The 13,907-nt window shown below is 40.7% G+C and overlaps 1 protein-coding gene across 2 annotated transcripts in view; it reads right to left on the bottom strand.

Annotated features, from left to right (window-relative positions):
* Positions 1-13,220, bottom strand: part of LOC148037035 (uncharacterized) — a 109,292-nt gene extending 96,072 nt beyond the window's left edge. The window contains exon 1 of one of the 2 annotated variants that reach the window (XM_087675972.1): positions 12,781-13,220. In XM_087675972.1, the coding sequence (XP_087532098.1) occupies positions 12,781-13,159 (379 nt within the window). In that variant the 5' untranslated portion in view covers positions 13,160-13,220. The remainder of the gene's footprint in view (positions 1-12,780) is intronic. The other variant, XM_087675971.1, reaches the window with a different exon arrangement.
* Positions 13,221-13,907: the final 687 nt, after the last annotated feature.

Here is a 13,907-nt window from a genome sequence, read left to right as displayed (position 1 = left end):
TGCAAAATGTAGAAAGGAATATTACTACCTATGAAACGAAGTTAATGGCCATCATTCAAGCTTTAAAAGATTGGAGAGACTATCTTTTAGGTGGAGAATCTCTCATCAAGACGAGCCATGACTACTTGAAACATTTTCTTAACCAACCAAAGATTGCTAAAAAGCATATATGATGAGCCAATTATTTAGCTCAATTTAACTTTCAAATATTGTATATTCCTGGGAAGCAAAACAAGGTAGTTAATGCTCTATCAAGAAGACCTCAAATTTATGCAATGTCCATGATTCATCATACAGATATCACTAGTATGAAGGACATGTATGCTTCTAATGAAAATTTTAAATTCATTAGAGAGAGTTTATAACTTGGCAAAATGGTAAACTCCTATGTTATCAAAGATGGATTTCTTTTGATGGAGAATAAGGTATGCATTACTAAAGATTTCAAGCCTGAAGTTATGGAAGAATATCATGTGGCTCCTTACATGGCTCATCGTGGTATTTTGGCCATAACCAAGACACTTGAAATGTATTTCCTTTAGCCAAGTCTTCAACAAGACATTGAACAATTTATCAAAGAATGTATTGTGTGCCAAAAGATTAAGTTTGATAGCCAAAAGCCAACAGGGCTTTTGCAACCGGTACCAATTCTGAGCCAACCTTGGAAAAGCATCGCTATGGATTATATTTTCAGCTTGCCAAAATCAGCAAACGGTAATGACACCATATAGACTATTATTGACAAGTTTAGCAAACAAGCTCATTTCATTCCAATTAAGAAGACTATCAAGTCTCAACATATGGCTAGAATATTTATTTAACAAATCTTTAAGTATCATAGGTTACCACAATCCATTGTAGGTCATGGAGATTCACGAACCACTAGTCTCTTTTAGCAAGATCTTTTTGAAAATTTAGGTACAAAGTTTACTTTTTCTTTCTCTTATCATCCTCAAACAAATGGTCAAAGTGAGAAAGCTAATCTTACAATATTGGATATGCTGAAGTATTATTACAATGAAGCAACCCAACAATGAAAAAAATATTTGCCTTTGGTAGAATATACTTATAACGACACAGTTCATTCTACAAGTAAAGTATCATTTGAGATTATATATGGAAAAAAGTATTCTCAGAACCAAGGAGAAGATATTTCATGCCGATAAGTTTGTACGTGATATAAATACAACTTTTGTCCAAGTTAAACGAGCTATCCAAAGATCTCAAGAAAAACAATAGATAAAAATCGATAAGCATCGAAGGCAATTGATTTTACAAGAAGGAGATTGGATACGGTTAAAATTTAGCAAAGCTCGTCTAAGAAGCCCTAACAAGTCTTCATCCCAGGTCACTAAGCTCACAACAAGAAATTATGGGTCATTTTAAGTCACTGAAAAGATTAATGATGTTTATTACCAACTAGAACTTCCAAAGCATTGGAGAATTCACAATGCTTTTCATATCCATCTTCCGAAGCCTTATGAAGGGCCTGCACAATTGGAACCTATAATAGAGGATCCATCTGAAGTAGATCAACAGGAGGAGATACTTTAACTAGAGCAATAGTCTTTCATATGATTAGGAAACGAGAAAAAAACATTTCTAAAAATTTTCTTTTGAAATTTCATAATTACTCTCATTTAAATTCTAAATAGATACCAGAAGAGTATTTTAAAGACTATCCATAAATACTTGCAGCTTATGAAGAAGCTATAGGATCAGAAATACTTCAAGCAATGTCTTGAGAACAAGACAAATTTCAAGAGGGAGGACGTAACAAACCTTTTATATATCATTTGTTACCAAGATATATTGGCTCAATGATTTCAAATTAATTTTATGCCCATATACTTTAAAAGAACATTTGTATTATTTAAGTGTTTCAAAATATGATTAAATGTTCATATTTCTATCTAAGGGTGGCCAATGGCCAAAATGCCCTATAATTATACTTGGTCGTCATTGACGAGATGCCCAAGAGAAATTAAAAGTTTAGTCAGGCGATAAAATTGACCAAAAAGCTCGGATGACTAAGATTTTTACACTCAGATAGTCACATTAATTAGAAGCCTATATAATGAGTGGTTTTCAAAAAGTAAAACCACATGCTCGTGATGGAAGAAACAAACCATGAATCGGTAAACCTATGTGATGAAGCTCTCGAGAAGCTAAATTTGGCGACTCCTAAAATTTAGGAGGTTACTATTTTTCGAAGTTCCTCAAATGAAAATTCTGTTCGCGTCAAAGACTCCACAATTTACAATGAATAATTTCATCTTCAACAACTATCTCAAATTCTTAATCATTTGAGAGATTTTTGTTTAGAAGCTTCTTTATCTACAAAAGTAACATGTGGCATCTAAAAGAGGACATGTGTCATTTTAAAAAGACAAGTGTCCACTTGTCTCCTACACTTGTCACTTTCAACAAAAACTTGTAATTTATAACCTCTACTTTTCACTTTTGAGCATTCAAATCCCACACCTATATATTGCAAGTCTCTCTCTTCATTCGAAACAAGCTCTCATTCTGAAACTTTAGCTGTACGCTTTGTACTCTCCTATCTATCTCTCATCCAAGAAACACTTTCTACTTAGCTTAATCTATTCCAAGCACTAAAGAAGCAAATCAACTTACTACCCGGAGTTTGCAGAAATTAGGATTTCAAAACTCTAATTTTCAGAATTGCAACAAATCAGTCCTTTTGTATATGGTTCAAGCACTTGGTGCCCAATGCCCATGGTCTTATTTCAATATATTCCTAAAAAAAGTAAAGGGCCGGTCCCCTCTCAACGTAGCATTGATTCTTTTCTCTCTCTCTCTCTCTCTCTCTCTCATTCTCTATCTTCTGACTTTCATGGTGATAATTGATTAAGTTGGTTAAGTTCAAAGTATTGTCATTTTCACGTTCTTTCCCGTGCTTACACACCAGTCCTTTTTGGCACTGTCAATGTAAAACCCAAAATAAAGCGTGTAAACTGAAAAAGTGGTTTCTCGACACCCCCTCTCAAGCCCAAAAAGGGATAAAGAAAGAGAAGCCAAGAGAGATATAATGGAGAAGAAGAGGATCCTTAAGATCCAAGGTTTCCATCCGAAAGGTAGCCTATAGTAAGGAACAATAGATGGAATAAACTATAGAACCAAACTCCACCTCAAGAGAGAAGCCACTAGCTTTGTGACTCCATGCTGGAAAGAATTCAAAGGTCTCATCACCAAGGCCCCGATCTAGGCGGTCTCTAAAGATCCTAGGTATCAAGAGAAGAAATGATTGCTCAAGGACAGGCATCCCAAAAGAGTAAATGGTAAGTGACGAACTTCATGATGAGTAGGTGCACCCCCCTAAGGGTGGAAGTACAAGGGCCCCTCTGAAGCCGAAGAAGTAGAAGCCCCCTCTAAGGGCAAAGAGAGTGCATCCCCCTCTATGAGAGAGAGGAAATCTAAAAACTCATGAATCACGGACTCTGAATCATCTAATGACGAAGAAAGTGCAGCTGATCATGCCAAAGAAGGTATCTAAGAGGTCGAACGCCAAGAGGTGGCCTCTCAAACATGAGTAGTCGAGAGTGGGAAAAGATGAGGCTCATGCGGAGCCAAGGGTGCACAACAATCACCGTCTCTTGGTGGAGTAGACTATGATGGTGAAGTAATAGGTGATGTCAAACAATCACCATCTCTCGAAGAAGTGGACTGCCAAGGGGACGGTATCCAACAATCACTATCTCGCAAGGGAGCAGACTACAAAACCATGGGTTGTCAAGTGGCATTCTTGAAACCGTAAAAGAAGTAGAAGCAACCTTAGTAACACATTGCAGCAGTCGTGAGGAGGCCGTGGTACTAGTCAATCCTCCTATGGCTCAAAAGGACTTAGTGTGCATTGGATGAGTCTTATTGCCTTGAGCATAAAAATCTGAAAGTCAGTGCAGAATAAACTCTGTGATCCAGAAGTGAGAGGTGGCACGAGTGATTGGGGATAGACACATATACTCCAATGGGGTAGGGAGCACTGGTCCAAGGCAACAAGCATCAGTAGGGGTTTTGGTGATGCTAGAAGAGAAGCACCTATTGTCCATCTACCTATGGAAAAGTCATAGCACCAGAGTGGGTGGTGTTGAGCTAAAATATGCATTACCTGCTGATTAGCCTCTTAAACAGTCCCAAAACATACTAAAAATGCTCTTTTAGAGTAAACCCCTAAAACGGAGAGCAGTTCGAGAAAGTTTAGTGGAAACCCTAATTTTTGGGGCGCCCTTCCGCATCTATAAATAGACAAGCTGCCCCCATTCAGCAATTATCCTTGTTTGCACATCACACCAGCCCACACACCCTCTGCTGCTGTTGGTGCCCAGTCTCCAACCTGCAGCCTGTCTCCATCTGCTGTCCAGCCATCATCGACTGCAGCCACATCATCTTCAACCTGTCCATTGCTGAAGGCGACAGCTCTCAGCTACTGGTAACTACCCCAAACTGTCCCAGACTGCTGTTCAGCCTGCTTTCCATCATCTCCAGGGTCAGCCAGCCTGCATTTTCAGCATTGCAGGCCCTGACACTCTCAAACATTGTTTCAGCCTGTTGTTTACAGCACACTGAGCACAGTTTCCAGCCCCCGATCAATGGTACACTGCTGCGTTTACCAATTTCCAGCCTCTAGACTGCTGCGTTTTGGTGACCAGCTGTCACGAGGACGTGAAAATTTGATGCTTTGCTTATGTTTAATTGACATTTGATTAAAGGATTAATCAAATGTGCAATTAAAAGATGCACATGTGTTGCACATGTGAGGTGCAAGCTATTTTCTCACAGTTGAAGACCGAAGGACCCTGTGAAAAAGATGGGTGTCAAAGGCAAAAGTTGTAACAAGTTACACTTGTTAGATTCTAGGTGAATTTTGGTGTCAGTTTCCCCCTAGGATCATTAATTGGCCATTAAGTGTCAGTGGTGACACTAGGGACTAGGCATTAATTAATGGATTAATGCTTGTCCAAGGGTCAATTAATGCATGGGACCACTTTGGGTTGCAAATGGCCTAGCCAATTAATTTTTGGATGGGCAAGGTTAATTTTCTCGGCATGGATTAAGGGCTGAATTAATGTTCAAAATTAATTAATTCTGAAAATTAATTAAATGGCTGAAAATTGTTGAAAATGGATTAAGAAAGCTGCCACTTGGCAAAACTTTCCCATGCAAGTGGGGGAAAGGTTAAATAGGGCTGAAGGGAGAGGGAAATCTCGTTTTTTTCATTTTGGAGCTGTTGGAAAGAGGTGTTGGATTGTTGCTGTCAACTTTTGGGGCCAATTCCCAGCCATTGGAGACCATTTTGGTGATGGAGATTGCATATTCTTGACCTTGGGAAGCTGACAATTGCTGCTGATGCACTTTCTCCTGAAGATCACAGTCTCTGATGCTCCTATTGTTGTTGGTGCATCCGTTTGGGGCTGGTACAACAAGGCAGCAGCTGATTTTGATCAGTTCTTCGCGACAAATCTCAAAATTTTCTCTCTCTACAGCATTCTCTCATCTCCTTCAGCCTATGCTCAGCCATTCTCAGCCATTCGGAGGAGATCTCAGCCATTTTTGGTGGGCTGATCTGTAATTTCTACAGTAAACCCTAATTCACAGCAGAAATTAGGGTTTAGCAGCCACCTTGGGATCCGTGCCAGAGATTGAAGGCTCAAGGGACTGAAATCAGCAGCTGGTAATTGAAGGCTATCAAGGGATTTTAGGAGCCAGCCCATTCCAAATTGATTTGGGGCAGCATTTGGCCAGCCAAAGGTCAAATTGGAGAAGAAGTCCTGGGTGAAACAAGGGGCAAATGACCTAAAAGGCTTGCTGGACATTTATGATAGCAAGAGCAATTGGTTAGCAGGAGAAAATTGAAGAATCTCAAGTTGTACTCCTTCCAATTGAATGAAAGCTAAAGGAATACCGCAAGGGGCGCCAATTTGGGAGCCAACAGGGTGTCTACTGTCCAAGAATGTTATGGTAAAGTCTGTATTTCATTTTATGTGCATTTATTTATTGATGTAATTAACTCTTAAATCAGGTTATCACCACCCATTCCAAGAAGGATAGGCTGGTTTCACCAGCTTGCTGCCATTCACTATTCAGCACCCCTACACTCCGACTGGTGGTCACAGACTTGGGATCTGTCTTCGGTGGACGTCACACTCCGACATTGCTCTGCCCTTGAGCACACTGTACACTCTTACATTCATTTACAGCATTCATTCACTTCACAGTTGTTTTCTCTCTCTCCCTTCTTCTGTTTGTGTTTGAGTTTTTGTGTTTGAGTTTTGAGTTTTGCGTTTAGGGTTTGAGTTTTGCCCTCTGTGTCTGTGTCTGTGTCTTTGTGTTTCTATCGTGGTCGTACACTCTGTATATCCTCAGTGCAAACCCTAGCAGTCTTCTTAACAGGTGGATGGGTGGGTGGGAAAGGAAGAGAAGGGTATCTCCCTCTCCTTGTGATGCAACGGAAATGAAGGGGAAAATCAGCCTAACCCACAACATGTCTTTGCCTTCTCTAACGAACAAGGTCTTTAGCTCTCTGAGCTCCTACACTCTAATACCATGTCAAAAATAAGTGTGCTCTGATACCATGTCAAAGTAAGCAACGGTGCAGAGAGAGTAGGGTTTGCAAGAAGTAACAGTGTATATACAGCAAACACTAAGAGAGAAGAGAAACTCGGAAACACAAGAAGAATACAGTGATGATGTACAGAATCATGCTATGAGAAGAAGAGTTGATATGGCAAAGCCGAAGGTCACAAGATAACTACACTGTCTTGTCTGAATTAGATGGCAATACCTGTGGGAAATCTACACAGTGAAGGGAGCGAACTGCAATCCTCCAAGCAGTGGGCTATCGAAGTAATCACTGGAAGGTAAAGACAGTTGTCGAGGGAGCGGACCGCAACTCTCTAATTCTGTCGAAGATGTGGAAGATAATCACCAACTGTCAAGGGAGCGAACTGCTGTTCTCTAATGCCGAAAAGTGACCTAGGCAGCAAAACACAAAACCCAAAGTGTCAAAGCTATCAAACGCAAGGAGATCAACCTAAATGTTGACGCCAGGTGGATAATGATGACACCAAATGATGGAGGATGAGTTGGGCTGCAAAAACACAAGTGCTAGCAGCCTCTATAATAGACAAGTGACGCCAGGTGATGGAGGAGGAGCCAAGCTGCAAAAATGCAAGTCACAGCAACATTTGTGATAGACGAGTGATGAAATCACTGACGCTCGATGATGTAGATTGTTGCTAGAGGCTAGGACGCCAAGCAAAAAGAAGGCCTCCAGAATGAAACAGGTGAAGGTGAAACCTGAAGGAGAAGGGTGCTAACACTAAGCAGATGATGGTGATGCCAAGTGAAAGATGCTCCAAAGGCAAGGCTTGATGCTGGAACAGGGCGCCTAAAGCAAAAGAGGAAGGGTGAAGGCAGCCACGAACTTCCGATGCTGGGTACCTGATGCGTAGATTCAAAAAGTGGATCAAGAAATGAATACGATAAGGCAAGTCACAAACCTCAATGTCCTCTTGAAGGGGTGTGAGGGCAATGGAAGGGGCTAGTGAGAGAAGAGAAGTGGTGGTAGTGAAGAAGAAGGTGGTCAAGAATGATTGAAGAGAGAGAGGTGGGGAGGTGAAAAATGGATGAAGTGGCTGACTATTTATAGGCATAAGTTGTCTAGGGTGGCACACCACACACTGAAAAAGTAGCCAAAATATTGACAGTATCCCTTTTTGGTGTTATCAGTGAGAAACCCTAAATAAATTGTGTAAATTGAAAAAGTGGTTTCTCAATAGCACTGCTATACATACAACCAAAACAGTCCCTAGATGACTGTTATAGACTCTTTAAAGAAGTGTTATTGATGCTTCTTTGTCTCAAAATGCATGTTCAAGTGCTAGAAATGCAAAGGGGGCACATTTTCTTGACGCATGCTATCTCACTGATGATAAGGATGCATATGCTTTTGCTAGTACTCTTTTGAATGAGGATGAGCCTACACATTTTGAGAATGCATGACCAAATGTGCATTGGGTGCAAGCCATGAGTGATGAGATGAGCTCTATTGAGCTGAATAATACCTGGAGTCTTGTTGTCTTGTCTCCTAGCAAAAAGGCCATTGGTACACATTGGGTTTACAAACTAAAAAGAAAATCTAATGGGTCTATTGACAAATACAAGGCAAGGCTAGTTGCAAAGGGAGATGCTTAGAAAAAGGGCATTGACTAGAAGGAGGCATTTGTTGCTACATCCACGGTGACCATCGTTAAATGTATGGTTACTATGGCTGCACATTTCAATTGGGATATCCATCAATTGGATATAAACATAGCATTTTTGAATGGAGATTTGGAAGAGGATGTGTACGTTGCATGACCTTGTTGTGCAAGGCCAAGAGCACAAGGTATGCAATCTTAATGAAACCTCGTATGGTTTAAAACAAGCTCCACATGCTTGATACTCTAAGTTTGACAACACAAGGATTCCAAAATAGCCCAACTAAACCCATTATCTACGTTAAGAAGGCAAGGGGGGGATTTGATCTTCATCATTCTTTGCATACATGATATGTTGCTCACTAGACCAAACGAGAAAAAATTTGGAGATTTCAAGGCTGATTTGCAGTCTACTTTTCATATTTCAGATGTGGGACTGCTCCACTGTTTTTGGGGATTCAATTCACCCAAAACCAGCATGGTATTGTTATATCTCAATCACAATATGTTCATAAGTTGTTAGTAAGGTTTAACATGCAAGATTATAAATCTATTAGCACACCTATAGAAATGAGGCTGAAACTTTCAATGCATGATGATAGTGATAGATGTTGCTGTTTACAACCAAGCTATTGATTGCCTCATCGTTTGTGCAACACTCGTCCTAACATACAATATCCAATATCACATCTAAGGGGGAGGGCACCAACCTTATCTCTCTCTTGATACTTTCAATCCACTCTCTCTCCTTAATCACAAACACAACCTCTTCATAAAAATGTGTTGAATTTAGATGAATTCACTTTTTGTATTTGGCTAGTCAATTCTTCTTGTAATGATTCTATCATGAGCCCTTGGCTTTCTATTGCTCCCCCTTCATGCTTTGCAACTGCTCATGCAATTCTCTAATATGTTCCACTTTCTTAATCATTTCTTGTTTAATTGTTGCTAACTCTCCTTGAACTTTATTTAGTTCTTGCAACATGTAAGACTCCCATGGCGAAGGTTTCACTGTTGCTAGTAGGATTGAAGGTATCTAGAGGCTGACTGTTAGAGAGAGCCAAATCAAGTGAAAAAAGTCCTCAACACATTAGGAAAGCCTTTTAGAGGAGGATACTTTAAGACCGTCAAGTACCCTAGTCCCATGAAAGACATTACAAGACTAACCCTCTTCAAATCCACTTAGGAAGACTAATGCACTGAGAATCCCAAGGAAAGTAACTCCTCAATTTCAAAGAATTAGGGGACTAAGCAGACATACCATAAGTTTTCTTGCCTAGGTTATGGACCCTTAAGAGAGAACCCAATTTGCTAGAGTCATCAAAATTGTGGACCTAGAGTAATGAACCTTAGTAGCTCATGTATGGGTAACACTTAAAGTCTATCAAAACAGGATGAGTTATATGCAATTCAAATAATGTATTTAAGGACTAAGCAATTGATGGTTAATCAATATCAAATACTTAAAAAATGAATGTTTTCCTTGGGTTTGTATCAATCAAAGTTACAAGGGGGAGAAACCCCCTCCCCCCAACTAGCTATTGTTATTGCAGGAGCTGAGTAGGAGCAAGACTAACAGATAGGAGCTGAGGAAGCAAAAGTGGAAGGCTACATGCAAGAAGCGAAGTGGCCGAGCTATGCGCAAAGGTTGTATAGAGAGAATCCAACCTAGTGGCCATGCAAGTGAAAAACGTTTATGAGGTTAGTTGGGCACAGAGAGAGAGAGAGAGAGAAAGAGAGAGAGAGAGAGAGAGAGGGGGGGGGGGGAGGGGGGGGTTGCCATTGCTACTACAATGGTTGAGATACCATTTTCAGCTAGCAAGAGACCCTCTAGGTGACATGCCCAGAAGAGACTACAACAAGAGGTGACAGTAATTTGAGGCTTGCTCCAGCCAAGCATTCGGGGTATTCCATTAGTGGAGACAGCTTTCATGGCTATCTAGATAGGGTAGCAATTAATTTCTTTCATTTTCTCAAGACGGAAGTCTGAATTTTCTCTCTCCTCAGAATTCTCTCTCATCCTCCTGCCTATTCTTATCCTTCCTTAGCAATTTCCAATAAAAACAACCATTGGATATGTGGAGATTTTGACTGATCTCTATTGTAAACCCTAACTTATAGCAGAAATTAGGGTTTGATAACCATCTCAAGAAGTGTGCTCAAATTTTGAAAGCCTAGAAACTTGAATTTCAATCACTAGAATTGGAGCAATTTCAAGAGATTTAAGTGGCCATTCAATCAACAAACATTTGGGAATGAATTTGTCACCCTAGGAGTACAATTAAAGGCCTATCCCCCAGTAAATCAAGGGGTCAATTGGTTCAAGGCTTGCTAGTCATTCATGACAACAAGAGGCAATTGAAGAGCAAAGGAGATTCAAGGACTCTCATTGTATTCCATCCAGATCACAATTCAAGATAAAGAATTACTGCAAAGGGTACCAAGTTGTCCATTGTCCAAAATAAGTAGTAACATTTGCATTTTCAATTTATGTGAATTTTATACTTGTTGTAATTGTTGATTGATCAAGTCATTACCACCCTATCTGAGAAGGAAGGCTAGTTTCAATTGGCACTGAAATAGGTGGGAGAACTTGGTGGTGAGCACAAGAAAGAAGATCCACCCATGGAGCTCATGTCTATGGATTCATCATTCCACTAGCCATCATTGAGTTTCGTGTCTATTGCCATTGCTTTTTGTTCATGCGTTCTTTATGTTCTTTTGTTGCGTGCTTCCACTCCTTTCAATTAGCATTCTCGCATAGTGTGACATGTTCAACTCGTGCTTAAGCTTGTTGCTGCATTTTGAGGTGTGTCAACCTTGCGTTTTGGACTTGATTGCATGATTTGACATGATGTTGATGGATACACTGTTGAAATTTGACTCTGCTACAAACTTTGAGCTTGGCTATCCCTTTAACATTTGGCAATGTTGAACTTTGTTGCGACATCAATTTGACTTTGTGTTTATGTGGCCATTGTCCATTTGAATCTGTGTTGAGCTTGTGTAATGGGTGCCATCTATCTAGCACAGCATTGACTTCCTTTGAAAATCGACATGCTGAGTGTCATGCAAGGTTGGGTCTTGGCCTCTTATGTATGTGGACTAGTCAATAGGGTTGTAACAACTGGAAATATTTGCTGACATCAGCCTCTTCAGTTGGTGCCAGGCATGTGATGGTATGCTGACCTAGTTATGCAATCTACATCGATGCCAAAACTTCATGAATCTTCCTTGAATATCAACTCCCTAGCCATTTGTTATGACTAGACTTACTATGATTGATAATCAAGTAACAGCTAGTACGAGGAAAGTGATTTGCAAGATTTGGAAAAGGCTTGATCTCAAGACATGTGGCTTGAACTGTTCATTGCTATGAACTCTCCAAGCAGTGCAAGATAGTAATGGCAAGTGAATATAAGACTAATCCAAACTATGAGTCCACAGAATGTTTTGTATGTAGTTAGTTAGAGAAAATGTTTCCTAAAAAACTGAACATTGCTACAACACATCGACAAGCCTCAGGCTATACAGTTATTCCCTTTTTTTTAAATGCGGTAGATTTTAGGATGCCAAGTCCCCCCATTCGGATGAGGCAAATGACAATTGGGCCATCCCTGGGACGAAACCCAGTCAAAATGCGCACACACAATGCTGGCATAAACCAGCGAGCCCTTCAGGTCATTGGCAAATACTCCCTATTTACTAAGGCTCAAGATCCCATATGTTTTGAGTTGATGCAATTTATATTGCAATTCATTTGATTAATAGATCCCCATGCATTGCTTTTGTGGTGGTCAAGTTGCAGAGGAGGTATATTTTGGTAAACCTTCTTTATATACACACTTGAGAGTCTTTGAATGTGAGGTATTTTTCCATATTCCTAAAGACAAACACAGCAAGTTGGATTCAAAGTTTATCAAATATATATTTCTTAGCTATGGTGATGTAGGTGAGATGGGCTATCGTCTTTGGGATCCACAAGCTTAGAAAGTTATCAGTAGCCATGATGTTGTGTTCCATGAGAATAAGATGCATAAGAAGCCACAATAGGTTACCTTGGGATATTTAGTTCTGAGTCGTCTAATAAATAGACTTTTTTCTCCTCTCTGAGAAAAAGCTCGGGAATTATGCTGGCATAAACCAGCGAGCCCTTCAGGCTGTTGGCGGATATTCCCTCTTTACTGAGGCTCGGGTGACATGTTCCTTGCGCATTCTGACATGGGGTTCTGGCACTGTCTACCTTTTCCAGACCCACATGGTTCGACGTTATAGACCTCCCGCCTGGTTTTTCGCGCAAGCCTTTACCTTGGGATATTTTGCTCTGAGTCGTCTAAGAAATAGAATTTTTTCCCCTCTCTAAGAAAAGGCTCGGGAATTAAGAAAATTGAGTGCCTACTCAGGCTGATCATGGAAAACTGCAGACAGCTGAATAGCAGGCAGATAGGAGCTAATGCTGCGAGATCCTTATAAGTTTGGTACTGTAGCCAAGCCTGATTCCAACCAAGGACACAAAAAATAAAAGAAAACGAGACGTAAGGAAGGCTTGGTTTGCAAAAACCTGTGAGGTCACATCGCAGGAAGCCCTCAGCAGGGTCTTCTGAAAGAGCCTTCGTCCGCGGCATGACCGTGACACAGTCACTGTCATCGCACTCGAGCTTAACCTCACCCGAATCTTCATCTTCGTCGTAGCTAGGGACGATAAGCCTTGTTCCAAACTCTCCAACGAGGAGCTCCTCTCCATTGATTCCTTCGGCTGCTCTGCAAAAGATCAATGAGGAGGCCTTCCTGTGTGGCTGGCGAACGGCACCATGGCCGAACGTCAGCACGGGGCCTGTGGCGACCGCCGGGCTTGCGGAGAAGGCCCTACTAAGCGAAGCGGGACCAGTGACTGCAGCAGCAGCGTAGAGTCCCATGTTGGACGCACCGCCATGAAGCATTTTTCATTAAGATGACAGAGTGCCCGATCATAAATGTTGATCCCGACGCAAAGCACCGTGTTAATCCAGTCTTTGGTTTAATGTAAAATAAATCGCGGATTTTTTTTTTCCTTCGAAATAGTAACGATACGGTTATGCTTCAACAACCCGTTGTTGGGTGTGTGAGAGAGAAAGAGAGAGACTAAGAAGAGACGGTCAAGCTAGTTATGACAAGAGAGCCTACCAGTAAAATTTGACAAGTTATTGTCTAGTGTGGTGGCAGCGGCACATTGGGGAAACAACAACAAATTGATGAGATAAACATCGATCGACAGAGAGCCCTATGCTTGACTACAAGTAGACTCTAAGTGCCAATGAGCTTGATATGGCAAAAGTTGAGGATCAAAAGAGGCATAAAAAGAACACTACATCACAATCAGATATATTGTACAAATTTACGTAAAAATGTTACCTTTGCTCTTAGATATCTTCCATCTTCGACGAAGCGATAAAGACATGCAATTAGTCTATTGGAATTTAGCACTACCAACAAAGTCACCACATCTTGCATTGCAATCTAATATGGTATCCCTTTCTTTTGTGTATGTTTGCAAGAATGAGCTCCAAAAAGCCCTACCACGTTGCATGCCACCTGCAGTATTTGGTAGTCATATAATATATCGGGAATCTACTAAATGTTTACAAAACATATCAACAATAGTTTAACAACATTGAATCTCATATTGACCTCTCATTGGGGATCCTGATG

This window comes from Lygodium microphyllum, chromosome 4, assembly GCF_053477565.2.
Source record: "Lygodium microphyllum isolate KBCC chromosome 4, Lygodium_microphyllum_v1.1.10, whole genome shotgun sequence".
Lineage (NCBI taxonomy): Eukaryota > Viridiplantae > Streptophyta > Polypodiopsida > Schizaeales > Lygodiaceae > Lygodium > Lygodium microphyllum.
Note: the sequence above shows the minus strand (reverse complement) of the source record. Positions and strands in the feature narration are given on the sequence as shown.